Source organism: Poecile atricapillus, chromosome 8 (assembly GCF_030490865.1).
Source record: "Poecile atricapillus isolate bPoeAtr1 chromosome 8, bPoeAtr1.hap1, whole genome shotgun sequence".
Taxonomy (NCBI): Eukaryota; Metazoa; Chordata; class Aves; order Passeriformes; family Paridae; genus Poecile; species Poecile atricapillus.
This window is the reverse complement of record NC_081256.1, coordinates 23,364,100-23,378,229: the sequence shown is the minus strand read 5'-3', so window position 1 is coordinate 23,378,229 and position 14,130 is coordinate 23,364,100. Positions and strand designations below refer to the sequence as shown.

Genomic DNA, 14,130 nt, shown 5'->3' with positions numbered 1-14,130 from the left:
TCAAATATCACATGGATTTACCTGCTCTGTTTGTGCACACACAGACATAAGTACTATGCACATAAATAAATATATCTCCATGGCATAAGCAGAAAAGCATGTTCTGAACACACATGTGTGCACACATCTCCATAAGCACTGCCACATCCACACTTAGGTGCACTTAAATAAGTAGGTGAATAGGTGAATATGAACACTAATAGCCATTTATGGAAACAACAATGAAAGCTGTCCCTGGAGCCTGCCTAGGGTAGGGCAGCCAAAATGATTGAGTATGTACAGGGCACTGCTGCAGCAATGGCACTCACTTGGGCCTCCTTTTAGAAATGATTAATATTTAACTGACTTGGTGAACCTGGCTTTGGTTTTAGTTATGATTAGATAACAGGGTGCACAGAGCTGTCCCACTCAGGACGTGCTGGGATGTCCAAGCAGCTGCCACTCGTGCTTTGCAAGAAGACAGACAGAAAGTGGAGAGGGAGAGATAGGAGACAGTCAAAACCAAAAAAAAAATCAAAAAAACCAAAAAAAAAAAAAAACCAAACAAAAGTGCTCAGCTCTGTTTGTGTTTGGAAAGAAAAGGGGGAAAAGCAGCCTGAGAGGCCGGTGTAATAAGATGCTGTAGCTTTCATGAAAGAGGTGAAATAATTTTAAACACAGACACACAATGAGTTTATTTATTTAGAAAGTTGTTAAATAGAGTCTGGGAATTCAAATATTCAATGTTGACATTGTACAGAGCTGGCAGGGAGCCAGCCCCAGCTCTCCAGAGGGACCCAATGGCCACGGCGCCCAGGCCCTCGCCCCTCCCAGCCCACTAACTAGGTAAAAGCCATTAGTTATACCCACAAGCAATATCTGAATCCGAGTCAAATAATGTTGCCTCAGCCAGCCAACTTCAAAGGCGTGTAAGTGTGTTTGGCTTTTTAGTGCTGGAACTGCAGCAATATGTCACACTTTTGAAAGAGTTTTGTAAACAGTTCCTTCCCCTTTGTAGAAACATTTCTTAAGTTTCTTGTACCCCGTGTAAACAGCTTTAATTAACAAGGGTTACATTTTTCATTTACAAGCGGGGCTGTATTAATAACGAGCTCGCCTTTCGGACCGTCCTTTTCCTTTGTGTCCTTTCTCTGCCCGGCACCGCGGCCGGCCCGGGGAGCAGCCGGGAGGAGCCGCAGAGCTCAGCCCTGAGCTGCAAACTTGGTCCCAAATTCAGGGGTGGATGTTTGCCATGAGTAAGAGAGAAGGATAGAAAGTGGGGAGAGGGGGGAAAAAAAAAAAGAAGCAAGGAAAAAAAGGGAGAAGAAAAGAAAAGAAAAGAAAAAAAAAAAGGAAAAGAAAAGAAAAGAAAAAAAGAAAAGAAAAAAGAAAAGAAAAAAGAAAAGAAAAAAGAAAAGAAAATAAAAGAAAAGAAAAGAAAAGAAAAGAAAAGAAAAGAAAAGAAAAGAAAAGAAAAGAAAAGAAAAGAAAAGAAAAGAAAAGAAAAGAAAAGAAAAGAAAAGAAAAGAAAAGAAAAGAAAAGAAAAGAAAAGAAAAGAAAAGAAAAGAAAAGAAAAGAAAAGAAAAGAAAAGAAAAGAAAAGAAAAGAAAAAGTAGAGGAGGAGAGAAGGAATGAAGGAAAGGCAGAAAGAGGGAGAGAAAAGCCACACGCGCGCTCTCCGCCCTGAAAAGGGTTAATGAAGCGCCGGGTGAAAATATGCCCGGCACATAATGGGATTGTCTGGCCCGTCCCCGCAGCCCCCGTGCCCGCGCGGGAGCCGCCCGGGGACAGCCCGGGACAACCGGGCCGAGCCGAGCCGATCCGAGCCGAGCCCAGCCGAGCCGAGCCCAGCCGAGCCAAGCCGAGCCCAGCCGAGCCAAGCCGAGCTGAGCCCAGCCGAGCCGAGCCCAGCCGAGCCGAGCCCAGCCGAGCCCGGTGCCGGGGCGGTGCCGACCGGCGGCAGCAGCGGCAGGGCCGGGCCGGGCCGGGCGGGGCGGGGGGTGAGGGACCGAGGGACAGAGGGACAGAGGGACAGAGGGACCGAGGGACAGAGGGGCAGAGGGACAGAGGGACAGAGGGACAGCGGGACCGAGGGACAGCGGCACCGCCGGCCGCCCGCGCTGCCGCCCCTCGCCGGGCCCGGGCCATCGGCAGCCGGTGCCCACGGCGGTGCCGGCGGCCGGAGGCGGAGGCGATGGCAAAGCGATGGCAAGGAGATGGCAAATAAACAGCCTCGCCGAGAGAGCCGGCAGCCGGGACACGGCAAACATCTCCCTGCTCGAAAACAAATTCCCGGACAGTCTTAAACAGGCAAATAAACTTGCCGGCTCTGTTTTTCAATCAAGCCTTTTAAGTACTAGACTGAGGCAAATTACAGGCGCAGGAAAACCTGCTGAAACTTAGGAAAGTGCTATTTTACTATCTCACATGGTTAGAGGGATCTGGATCTACCTTGACTGCACTAAATTGCCTGTAAAAAAGTGGCGATAAAGTGTAAAAGTAACAAGTGCCTCCTTATTCACGTGTGTTCCCCTAATCTGATCACCTTCTGTCTCTTTATGAGGCTACTGGGTGGCTGGGGCTACCCCGGGCCGGCTGCAGGGCTGCGGCGGCCCGTGCTGGGGCGGGGGTTATTCGGGGATACGCTTTCACCGGGCGGGCACAAACCCACCCGAGTGGAAAAGCAGCTGCCCCGGGGCCCGGGGCCTGTCCCGGGAGCGGGGATGCCCTCGCAGGTGCAGCGGCCCCGCATTCCGCACCGCTCCCCGCAGCCCGCTCCTCAGCGCCTGCCTCCCGAGAGCGTGGGGCCAGAGCGACTTCAGCGTGTGTTTTACCTTATTTTTACAGCTGGCCATTTAAAAAATTCACTGGCTATTCCCCGCGTGGCTCTTTTTGTTTCTTCCAAATTATTTTTCTTTTCTTTTCTTTTTTTTTTTTTTTTTTAGGTGGGGGGGGGAAAGCCTCAAAATTATTTTTTAGCAGTTTTACACTGAGGTCAAGAAAATACCCTTCAGGTACTCTCCCTTAATTAAGAGGGAAAAACTTCCCTGTGTATTGACGACCGTCACACAATCGGGACGATTTTTTTGTTTCACGCATAAAGCAGTAAAAGTGAAATAATACAAGAAATGCGCTTTATCCCGATCTGTGTCTTTTTCCACGTAAAAGGGTAAAGGCTGCAAAATGTTTTCCTATTCCTAACCCAGACAGAAAGAACTTCTTCTCTCGAACGACTAAATTAAAGGGGTCGTCTCCAACCCTCCTTCCACTTGCCATGAAACTGAGACGCTCTTCGGGGGGGAAAGAAGCAGCTTTTCGGAACGCAAAAAAGAAATAAATCCCGGCTTTCTAAATATGATTTCCTTTATGAGTCGATTGTAACCGAAGGATTATTTAATGCAACACATCTGTCTAGGAGGGGAAAGAGCTGCTGCTGCTGCTGCTGCTGCTGCTGCTGCTGCTGCTGCTGCTGCTGCTGCTGCTGCTGCTGCTGCTGCTGCAAGACGCGCAAAGTTTGCCGTGGATCGGATCTCGCCCGCGGAGCTGGAGCCGGAGCAGGAGCAGCAGCGGGAGCCCTGAATCGCTGCTCAGCGAGCAAAGCAGGGGAAAGGCGAGGAAACCTGACGGATTTTGTCGGGGATAGGAGATTATTTTTCCCCGTAATTACCTCCAAAGCAGGGGTAGAAACCTTGAGATTTAAAAATATATTTGTTTTCAAATTGAGGGCGCTGGATGATCCACTTTAAGATCACCTAATCAAACGCAGGTTGCTGCTGTTGTTCAGGTTCACAGAAAAGCTGATGATGATCCAGAGACATCTTTCACTTCCCCTTTTCCACGCTTCTCTATTTTTCGCCCCTTCACAAATAAAGAGTAAATAAGCATCTGCTTTTTACGTCACGCAACTTATGCAACATTTCATCTGACTTTTTTTTCTCCTGCCCATTTTCTTTTTCACTCGGGAACGTGACTTGCCATCGCCATGGATATCAAATGAAACTTGCCCAGATGTGTCAGAGAAAATAAAGACATCAGTTGCTTTGAAAATAGGACGCGAAAACTGGCGAAGTTTTGTTGTTGAATCCCTCATTTAAAAAAAAAAAATAATAAAAATGTATATATAAAGGAGCCCCAACACTGCAGCAGTTAAAAGCAGAGATCCCTATCATAAAGGAGAAACAGATGGGGTGAGCGTAAGACAAATAATTAAGTAAGTCGGGCTTTGCGTGTGGACGGCCGAGCCCTCGCCTCGCGGAACACAGACCTTCGGGCGGCCAAATTGTGTAAAAAAACTGCTGGAAAAGCGCCTGAAATTACAACATTTACATCAACTTTTCGGGGGTGACTCCAGCGGGCTGGGAAGCGCTCGGTGCTGCCCGGCGGCCCCGTCGTCCCCCGCCGGACGGCTCAGGGCATCCCGGCCCCGCGGAGCTGCTCTGTGCCCGCCCCACACATCCCGCACATCCCGCACACCCCGCACATCCCGCACATCCCGTACATCCCGCACACCCGCATATCCTGCACACCCCGCATATCCTACACACCCCGCACACCCCGCACATCCCGCACATCCCGCACATCCCGCACACCCGCATATCCTGCACACCCCGCACACCCGCACATCCCGCACACCCGCATATCCTGCACACCCCGCATATCCTACACACCCCGCACATCCTGCACACCCCGCGCCTGTCTCGCACATCCCGCACATCCTGCACATCCCGCACATCCTGTATATCCCGCATATCCCGCACATCCCGCACATCCCGCGCCTGTCCCGCACACCCCGCACACTCCGCACACTCCGCACACCGCGCTCCGCTCCGCTGCGGGAGGAGCCGCTCTTGGGCTCCAGCCCGCGGGCACGGCCCGGGGGTGCCCGGTAGCTCCGCTCCGGCTACCTGAGCCCGGGGCTCGCCGCCTCCCCCGCGGAGCCGCCGCTGCCCCTCCGCGCTCGCCCCCCCCCCCCCCCCCCCCCGCGGCCCCCGGCCCTGCGACAGCCCACAGCGCCCACTATAGGGCCCGGAGCCTCTCGCACCCCCCCTTCCCCGACCCCCCCCCACTCCAGCCCCCGGCGGCAGCAGCAACTTCCAGCGCTCGCCACTGAACTTTTCCTCAACTCCTTCCCCACCTCCCGCCGGCCGCCCGCAGCCCCCGGCCCGGCTCCGGCCGCCGCAGCCCCCGGCCCGGTCCCCGCCGCCGCCCGCCGAGCCGGACCGAGCCGAGCCGGGCCGGGAGGCTGGGAGGGGATGCTGCAGGTTGCCTGCGAGCTCCGCGCCGCACCAGACATGTCTATGCAACATGGCAGAGAGGGAGGGTGAAAAGCCAAGAGAAAGGGGTATTGCACCTACTTGCGGCCAGCTTCCTCGCCCTGCCCTTGGATCGCATGCTGCCAGTCCCGCGGCCGATGCTGGCGTGGGCTTGGGGTGGGGGGGGGCTTTTTATTTTTTTTCCTCCCGGAGCTTTTCCTCCTTTTTCGCTCCCCCTCTCCCTCTCTCCTCTCCCTCTCCCGCACACACACTCTCCCTTTCTCTCAATCCCGGCTCGCTATCTCTCCAGCATTGTCAGTTTGGACACCTTCGCACATGCGCACGGGCGGCTCCCCCCCGCTCTTCAACATTTCAGCGCCGCCAAAAAAAAGTTTGCAGCGATCCATCACCGCCGGTGGGGACCCTGACAGCCGGCACCGGGGCCGGGACGGGCCGGGACGAGGCGCGCAGCCTCCTCCGGGCTACGGCACCGGGGCCGCGGGGCAGCCGCTCCGCCGCCTGCGCACCCGGGAGGGGTCACAGCGGGGGAGAGCCGCGCTCCCGCGGGGCACGGGCTGGGGGGAGAAGTGACACCTCTTTTTTATGCCTTTTTTTTTTTTTTTTTTTTTTTTTTAAGGGGATATCAATAGTGTTCTGGAATTTTTGCGACATTTAAATAGTTTATTCTCAGCCGGCAGCAATTACTGTAGATCTTTCCGCATATATAGGCAGAGAGATATAATTTGATTACATGTTTTATTATGTATGCGTACCATGAAATCGTACACTTTCCCGGCGCGCACACTTTTTCGCCACCTTGAACTCTGCTCAGCCACCACCGGCTGGGCAGAAAAAAAGCGTTTTAAAAACAGTAACATGGACCGCTCTAATCTGTTTTAATTACAGGGTTTGCCAATCAAAGAGGGAGCGCGCAGAAATTGGGAACTCCTTTAGGGGATGGCTGTGTCCGAGATATGAATCAATCCAAACTACGTATAGATCTTCCCCTGGTACAACCTCCTTGCATTAAACAGTTTTGTTCAATACCTTCCATGCGCTATTTATGTTCCCATTAATATCTGTTGCAAATCCTGCCAGACACCATAAAAGAAAATTACAATCTTTCAGACTCGGGGCTGCGCCAGTACATACACGCTGCTCAACTTTTTGTTTTAATAAAATCCTCAGCATCGCCCCTTCCCCCTTCAATCCCACCTCCCACCCCCCTGCTGCCGGTGCTGCGGATCGGGGCCGCCCGTGGAGCGCCTCCCGCCCGGCCCGGCCCCCCCGGACCCCACCGGTGACAACCCCGCGGGTGGGGCAGGGGCACCGCGGATCCCCCGCTGCTGCCCCAAACGCCCGGCACACAGGCGCAAACACTTGAACCCGCACTGCGGAGCCATCCTTAATGCCAATCGTTCTTTGTCGTTTATAACTTGGATTTTTCTTTATCTTTTTTTTAAGGACACGCAGCTTCTCTCTGCCCACTCCGCATCCCCCCGCAGCCGGGCAGGGTCTCACCTAACACCCCCGGAGCAGGAGGGGCGGGAGGGCAGGGGCCTCTCCCAACCCCCTGCACCCATCGGGGTGCCCTGTTCGGGCTGTCCCGGGAGCAGCTGGGCCACTCTGCCCCGGCGGAGGCAGGGCCGGGACAGCCGGGGAGCGGCCACGGGATGCGCGGGGGATGCGAGGGGGATGCTCGGGGCCGGGCCGGCGGCCGGGGCTTCTCTCGGGGTCCTGGCACTGCCCGACCCCCGACCTCGCTCGCAAACAGAGCCTTTCCTTGCGGGGCCGCACCGAGCTGTCCCCAGATCACCCCACGCACACACCCCGACTGCGGTGCCGGGTCACTTGGGAAAAATGAAAACGCCCGTGAACTTTGCAAAACTCCCCCCGCCTGCCGCGCCCCCGGTTTAACCGGCAAAGCCTCCGCCCGGCCAGAGATGCGCGTCCTTCCCCCGTGCCCGGGGAGCCGCTGGCACCCGAGCCCCGTGCGGGGCCGGGGACACAGATGCGGCTTTCCCGGACGGGCAGCCCTGACCCCGGGCCGTGCCCGCCTGTCACCGCCACCTGCCCGCGGTCCCAGCGGCCCCGGGAGCCCGGCAGGTGCCGCGCAGCCCGCCCGGGGCTCCGGCCGCCGCCCCCCGCTGATCGCCCGGCGGCCCCGGCATCGCCCGCTCGGCCCCGCCGCCTTCGCCCCCTTCCCCGAACAGTCCCGGGCAGCCCCCCGGGAATTCCGTTTCGTTCGTGCGGGGAAGCTCCCCAGCGCCTCAGCCTCCGCTCCCGCCCGGGTGGGAAGCGACTGGCGGCGGGGAATGCGGGGTCGCTTTCAGCAGATCCACGGGCAGAAACAGAGATTAAAAATCGGGGATATATTTTCCCGGATGGGGGGGAGGAATTAAATCTATTTCTAATACAGGCTGGGAGACCAAAGGCACCCCCTCATAAGCGGGTTTCAGTGATTTCCCCGTAACAGGAAATTTTCTCTTCCTTACATTATAATTGAACAAGCCCCGCAGTCTTCTTGGAGAAAAGTTGGAATTCTTTATCGAGGTATTTGTTGTGCTATTGTCTTTGTGCAGTGAACTTTACATCGTGTTATTCAATCTCAATCTATATTCTCCTAGCTACCAGTAAGATTAATTTAATCATTGTAATGCAATTATTAATACTGTTTACCCAACGCTTGATTTCAGGTTTGCTGTAAGAAATTAAGCTTCTTGCTGGGTGACCGAAAAGCTATGCAGGGATTTCCAGCCCACGTCGAAATAAAACAGTCCTCTTTATTTAGTCTCAGAACTCCAGCTTTCAGCCACGGGCTCAATTAGCCAAAATGGAAACAATTTTCATTCATTGCAATAACTCACTGTTCTGCTGATCACTTTCAAAATATACACTTTATTATTATATGCTGACCTCGGTGCCGCGAAGTGGCAAGGCTAGAAAGAGGCAGAGGGATCTCTCCAGCCCCCTTGGGCTGTAATTATTAGAAATTAATTGGGTTCAGGACCCTGGGTAGCATGGGTAAATTAATAGCTTGTCTGGTTGTTTAAATCCGAATTCTCAGTCCACAGGAGAGCAGGGGAGGGAGGCTCTCCCTCCCCAAACCCGCCCCGGGAGAGCGCGGCAGGGCTGGGGCAGCGCGGAGCCGCCGGCTGATTTCCCTCCTTCTTTTCACCAACGCATTGTTTTTCGGGGAGCTATTTAGGGGTTAAAAATCAAAAATAAAGATCCTGTATACTTGGAGCTGTCGTGCGGGAGTAAAAGTGAAAAGGGAGCCTTAGGCAAAAGGAAATTACTGCAAGCCCGCGTGACCTTTCCGAGAGGTAATCAATCAAGTGATCAACAGGGATATTTATCATTGCTAGATGGGGCTACTTTACAAATGCACAGGAGGGGGGGCGGGGGGATACACACACACACACAAAAGTTTGGATAAACCCGATAAGTCTGAAGACAAATACGGAGACTTTAATCACTGGGAAGATTGCACATTTTCTTTTCTGAGCTCTCAGAAGGAAAGGAAAGGAGAAAAACACTGCAAAGTTTCCCAGCAGAAAATGCCTCCTGTACTAGGTGGTCACATGGAAGCTGTCCACTTTGCTTTGCAGTCCTGGGAAAGGCTGGGAACGACAGATGTGATTTAAAAAAAAAAAAAAAAAGGCACCGAATACAAGGGAAAATAATAGCTAGAGATTGAGGCTTTGATAACTGGGCTCGGTGTTTGTTTTTATGTAATGTGTTTTTATTTGCTGGCTTGAAACTCGGAGATGTGGAGTTCAGCCCTGCCTGCCTCTAGTCCCCGAAACGGTTAACTCCGAAAACAAAACAAAAAAAAAAAACCCACCCCATGCCCCCTACTATATGAAATCAGCGATCTGGTTCAATTAAACTTGCTCTCCGTAGCATAAAGCATCCACCACAATACAGGCAATGAAATCCAACAATAAAAGCCCATGCATTTTCTGCACAGTTTCCTTCTCCCTTGTAAAACATGCCGTCGTGTAAGCACCAGACATTTAATTTTGCTTCCTATAACTTACCGGATTCCTTAACAAACCTACTCTGACCGCTCTTTTTTTTTTTTTTTTTCTTTTCCTTTCTCTCTGTTCTCTCCCCCTTTTCTCTTTTTATTCCTGCTCTGCGCTCTGCTCAACGCACACTCCTGCACAAAGCCTCGCTGTCTGCGCCCTGCGCTGCTGCCTCTGAACGACTTTAGGGGTGCGGGAGCCCCTCGGGAGCGCTGCCCGAGCCGCGCTTGCGGAGAGCTCCGCGGGGCCGGCGGCAGAGTGCGGGGCAGCGCCTCGGAGCCTCGCCAGCCTCGGGGGCTCTCCCGGCCCTTGCGCTGCCCTGCGCTCCCCTGCGGCTCCTGCAGCGCCCTGCGCGTTCCTGCGCGGGTTCTCTCGGCCTTTGAGCGTTCCTGCGCGGGTTCTCCCGTCCCTTGCGCGTTCCTGCGCGGGCTGTCCCGTCCCTTGCGCGCTCCCGCGCCGGTTCTCCCGGCCCTTGCGTGTTCCTGCGCGGGCTGTCCCGTCCCTTGCGCGCTCCCGCGCGGGTTCTCCCGGCCCTTGCGCGCTCCCGCGCGGGTTCTCCCGTCCCTTGCGCGCTCCCGCGCTGCCCTGCGCGGTCTGCGGCGCCCCCTGGCGGCCGCGGCTCGGCACTGCGGGTGCGCAGAGAACTCTCCCGAAAATCGCGTTCGGAGGGGACGCGGGTTCGGGGTCCGGTACCGGCGGCTGCCGGGAAGCCGAGCCGACCCGGGGGGTGCAGCAGGCCCGGGTCGAGGCTGTCCCCGGTGGAAGCGCGGCGGAAAACACGAGAATTAAATGAATTCATGGAGGGGAGGCACTCGGGGAGCAGCAGCGAGCCCTGCACGGCGCTCCCCGGGATGTGCTTCCCTGTGAAAATGCTGCACGGGGCCAGCTGGAAGTAAATCTTGTTTCTGCCTGTAGGAAGGACCTGGATTTCCACGAGGTTGGGACTGAAAGGAGAGCAGAGGAGAGTGAACAGGCCAGAGGCAAGATTGAAAGAGAGGCGTGGAGGCCACTGTGGTAAATGGGGACGCTGGAGAACCGAACCTGATTTTCTGCCTCCTGGCAGATTTCCTGTGTTACTTTGGTATTTGGGGTTTTTTGGGTATTGCATTCCCCCACCCCTCACCTGAAATGGACAGAGGCTTCCCCAAAGCCAAAAGCTGGAGGTTTCTGTTTTAAGGTGCACGGCAGGGTCACTTGTCTCTGTCCTCAGTCCCACTAGAAGATGATGACTCAGGACTATCCCTGAACATGAAACAGGACTCACATATTATCTAACTGCAACCAAAAAAAGTCATTTACCCCTATACCACAGAGAGGTGCAATCAATATCCCCAACTCAAGCTATCTGCCAAGACTAAAAGCACTTCTTCTGGCCAAAATGTCGTATTCACATATCCTCAGGAGGTTACCCCCAGTATTTCTTGCCCTTAAAGGAGCATCAGTGGAGAACGTAATTGGAAAAATTAAAGAGTAGGAGGGGGAAAGTAATTACAGGCCACTAGAGAAAAACAAACATGTTCTGAATGTAGACAAAACATTGAACAGAGGGGAATTAATAGTACTACAAATCAAAAGGGAAAAATGTCAGCAAAGATCAGCAGAAAGTGAACATCCTATTTAAAGGGAAAATAGAAACAATCAAAATCACAGACAAACACAGAAGAGGGAAGGAATTTGAAAAGCAACCTAAAATCAAAGTAAAGGAATGGAACAAATTTTACTCAGTACACAGTGATAGTTAAAGCTGATGCATGAATATTTTAGAAAGCTAAAGTCCCACCATGAAGGGACATGAGAGAAAACCTCAGCTGGTCAGACACAAGGGTTTTGTGATTTATACCCATTGGACCAGGCTGGCTCCCATTCTGCAAAGTGAACTCGGCAAGGCTGGAAAATCTCTGCAGAGAAAGGGGATTTTCCAATATTCCCCTTCCTCCCTGGCTTCCCCTGGGATTTTCCAGGAGGAAGGAGCTGGGGACTGGTGAGATCTGGGTTTTGAGGAGCTCTTGTCTCCTTTGGCCAAAGCAAAGATGAATAAGGGCTGCTCAGCTCTGGCAAGTCACTAAAACACCCTGGTGAAGCACAGTTTCTCCAGCTGCAGCCACATTCTGAACACAGGCCATGAAGACTGGGGAAGATTAGGTATTAAGCTGTTTAAAGATAATATGACAAAATGTATGGAGTAAAATTATAATGGGATGATGGCAGACGGAGCTGGTAGTGCTGAAATACATAGAATTCTGAAATGAAACAATGAAATCCTCTCTTTGTGTGGTGAAAGCTGTGTCATGACCAAGGACTGTCATCACAAATGTGGGGCTGCCCTTTTTTAGGGCTTTACTTGCTTTCACTCATGGTGTAACTTCCAGGCAGGAGTGGCCTTCTTGCTGCTTGTCTTTAAAGGAGCCACAAAGGCAGGTTAACACATCAGCCTTTATAAAATCCACAGCCCCATTTTTCCCCTCAAAGCATAAGGAACACATTCATATTTCACTCTCATTTCTCTCCAGTACAAAAGCACAGGGTCAGAATTAATGAGCAAAGTATTTGTGTGACGTTTTATATTGTATTGGCATTTATATAGTGCTTTTCACAGGCTTCATGTCAAAACCCTTTACAGGGCAATAAATCATATACCTTTCCTGATGAAATTGTATGTAGGCAATTGGGCACCTATCCTGCCCTCAGCAATGTCCCACGTGCGAGACACGGGGAGTGTGATGAAACCTGCAGAAGTGGGTCTGAAAAAAAATGGATGTAGGTCAAGCCTTCCCCCCTTAATATCCTGCAACACGTTAAAAAGTCTTTAGAGCCCACTTGAACAGCCACAGGAAAGACCTAACCTTAACATGACAAAGCTTCTATTACAGTCTGAATTACTCAACATGCAAATCGAATTGTGGGTCTTACACTTAACCCCAGGTTTTTTTTGTCTCTGAATTTAAACAAGTTGTCCATTTACATGGAAAATAAGGATTTTTTTCAATTGAATTCATTTCTAAAAACAGTGTCCATTCACAAGGCTGAACCCAAGTAGCGAATTTTGGTTGTTAGGCTGTTAGCATTCGCAAGTCTCCCTCCTAACACCAAGTCTGCAATGTGACAATGCATCTCTGCCCTGCTGGCGTTTCCCTTCTTATTTGCAGTTTTTCAGATAACGAAGAGTAATGAAGTTCTGAGGACTGGATGCCCGATTAGACTGACTCTTACACGTTTATTTGCATTCCTGCCGCGTTTCCAAAGCCACTTGGGGGTAAGAAAAAAAAAAGTGGAAAGTGGTTTAAAGTCTTTTGGGGGTTGGGAAGCAGGAGCCGGAGTTCTGCTCGTCTGTCTGTCTGTCTGTCTGTCTGGGGGAATCACAGCTCTCTGGGCATTTTTGGATTCCATTGGTACCAAAGGAAGCTTTGTGGAGTCTCTCCTGGCAGGTCATAGCCCCTCCCTTTCAACCCAATCCCCGAGGCACAAAGGCAATGGCTCAGAAGCAAATGGAAAATCTTTGCAGTAGCTCAACACCATTCGAAAATCACTTTTCCACCTCCGCAATCTGTAACACATGAAAACTGATAACATTCTGCACATACTGGCTGATAGTTCAAATGTATTAGAACCAACCTAGTTATGATTTATGAGCCGGAAGAGCTGTTAGAATAATTTATATATGTGAAAGAATAAAAAAAAAAAAAAAAAGGTGCCGTTCTCCACCAAACAGACATTAAGATTATTTAATCTAAAATCAAAGTGATCCAGAAGTAGAACAAAAGGTAAAAGCACATTGCCAGCTCCATTAAGTGCGGTGGGCTGTGTTAGAAGTGGAGGGTTCTTGCATCTCTGCAGAGGTGATTAATGTCCTGTGAGACCCGGGCACTCTGTACAGCCAAGGAACCAACCTCGCCTCTGCTTTGAGTTTTGTGTCAGGAGCTCTGCAAGGAGCTCAGATTCACACACTGCTGTTGTGCTCTGATGGCAACACAGCCTAATTTTATCTCTTCTTCCCGTCTGAGTACACAGCTTATTTAGCATTTTAAAGAATGATCCGTAAATAACACACATGCACGGATTTCAATGACAAGGATAATTTAAATGGTCTTTTCAGTGGGACACACTACCAGCACCAGTAGCTAAAGCTGAAGTCCAAGAGTAACCAACACATTAAAGCCTGAAACTTCTGTTCTTTCTGGCAGTAATACATTTGAAGATTAAATTAGACAAAATGTTTGTTACAACAAACGGACTTCTGTTAGTGTTCAGGATTATGCTCTCAGTCAAGGTTTATTATGCTTTTGGTCCTATATATTCTAAAGATCTCAATTTCCTACTTCCATAATTTTTTGATCAGTTTTGTTTAAACTGGGAGCTTTTTACTTTTTGGTTTAAAAATTACTGTTTCTTCTTAAAACTTCTAGCACGTTATAGTATCTGGAATGAGTACTAAGGAAAAGGAAACAAGCTAAAATAAATGGCTATCTAATCTAACCCATCTGACAACTTCTAAGGTACCTATTATTGTGGTATCAAAGAACTGGATCTCTGATAGCATGTGATCTTTGATCTTAAATTGGATCTCCAATAACATTTTTAATTAAACATCTTATTTGATGCCTGCTGGAGCTAAAATGCAAATAGTGTCACATAAAAAATGGAAATTAAGAGAGCAAGGAACAGAAAATGATGGTTGGTCATAGTGTGGTTATTGTACCAAAACAAAGAACCCCATCCTCCAGACCCTGTGGAATTAAAACAATCAGCCTCAAGGTTCAAAGACTGAGCAGAAACCACCTAGAAATGAAAAATGCTTTCAATTTATTAAAATTAATAGTGAATAAAACCATTTGTCAGAAGCAAATTTGAGATACACACAAGAATCACT

General features: G+C 51.0%; 1 protein-coding gene across 6 annotated transcripts in view; it reads right to left on the bottom strand.

Moving 5' to 3' along the window:
* The window catches only part of MECOM (MDS1 and EVI1 complex locus), a 329,863-nt gene extending 324,297 nt beyond the window's left edge, over nucleotides 1-5,566 (bottom strand). For 2 of the 6 annotated variants that reach the window (XM_058843671.1, XM_058843672.1), the window contains exon 1: nucleotides 5,335-5,566. In XM_058843671.1, coding sequence (XP_058699654.1) covers nucleotides 5,335-5,371 — 37 coding nt within the window. In that variant the 5' untranslated portion in view covers nucleotides 5,372-5,566. The remainder of the gene's footprint in view (nucleotides 1-5,334) is intronic. The other 4 variants (XM_058843673.1, XM_058843674.1, XM_058843676.1 and 1 more) reach the window with 3 other exon arrangements.
* Between the last annotated feature and the right edge of the window lie 8,564 nt (nucleotides 5,567-14,130).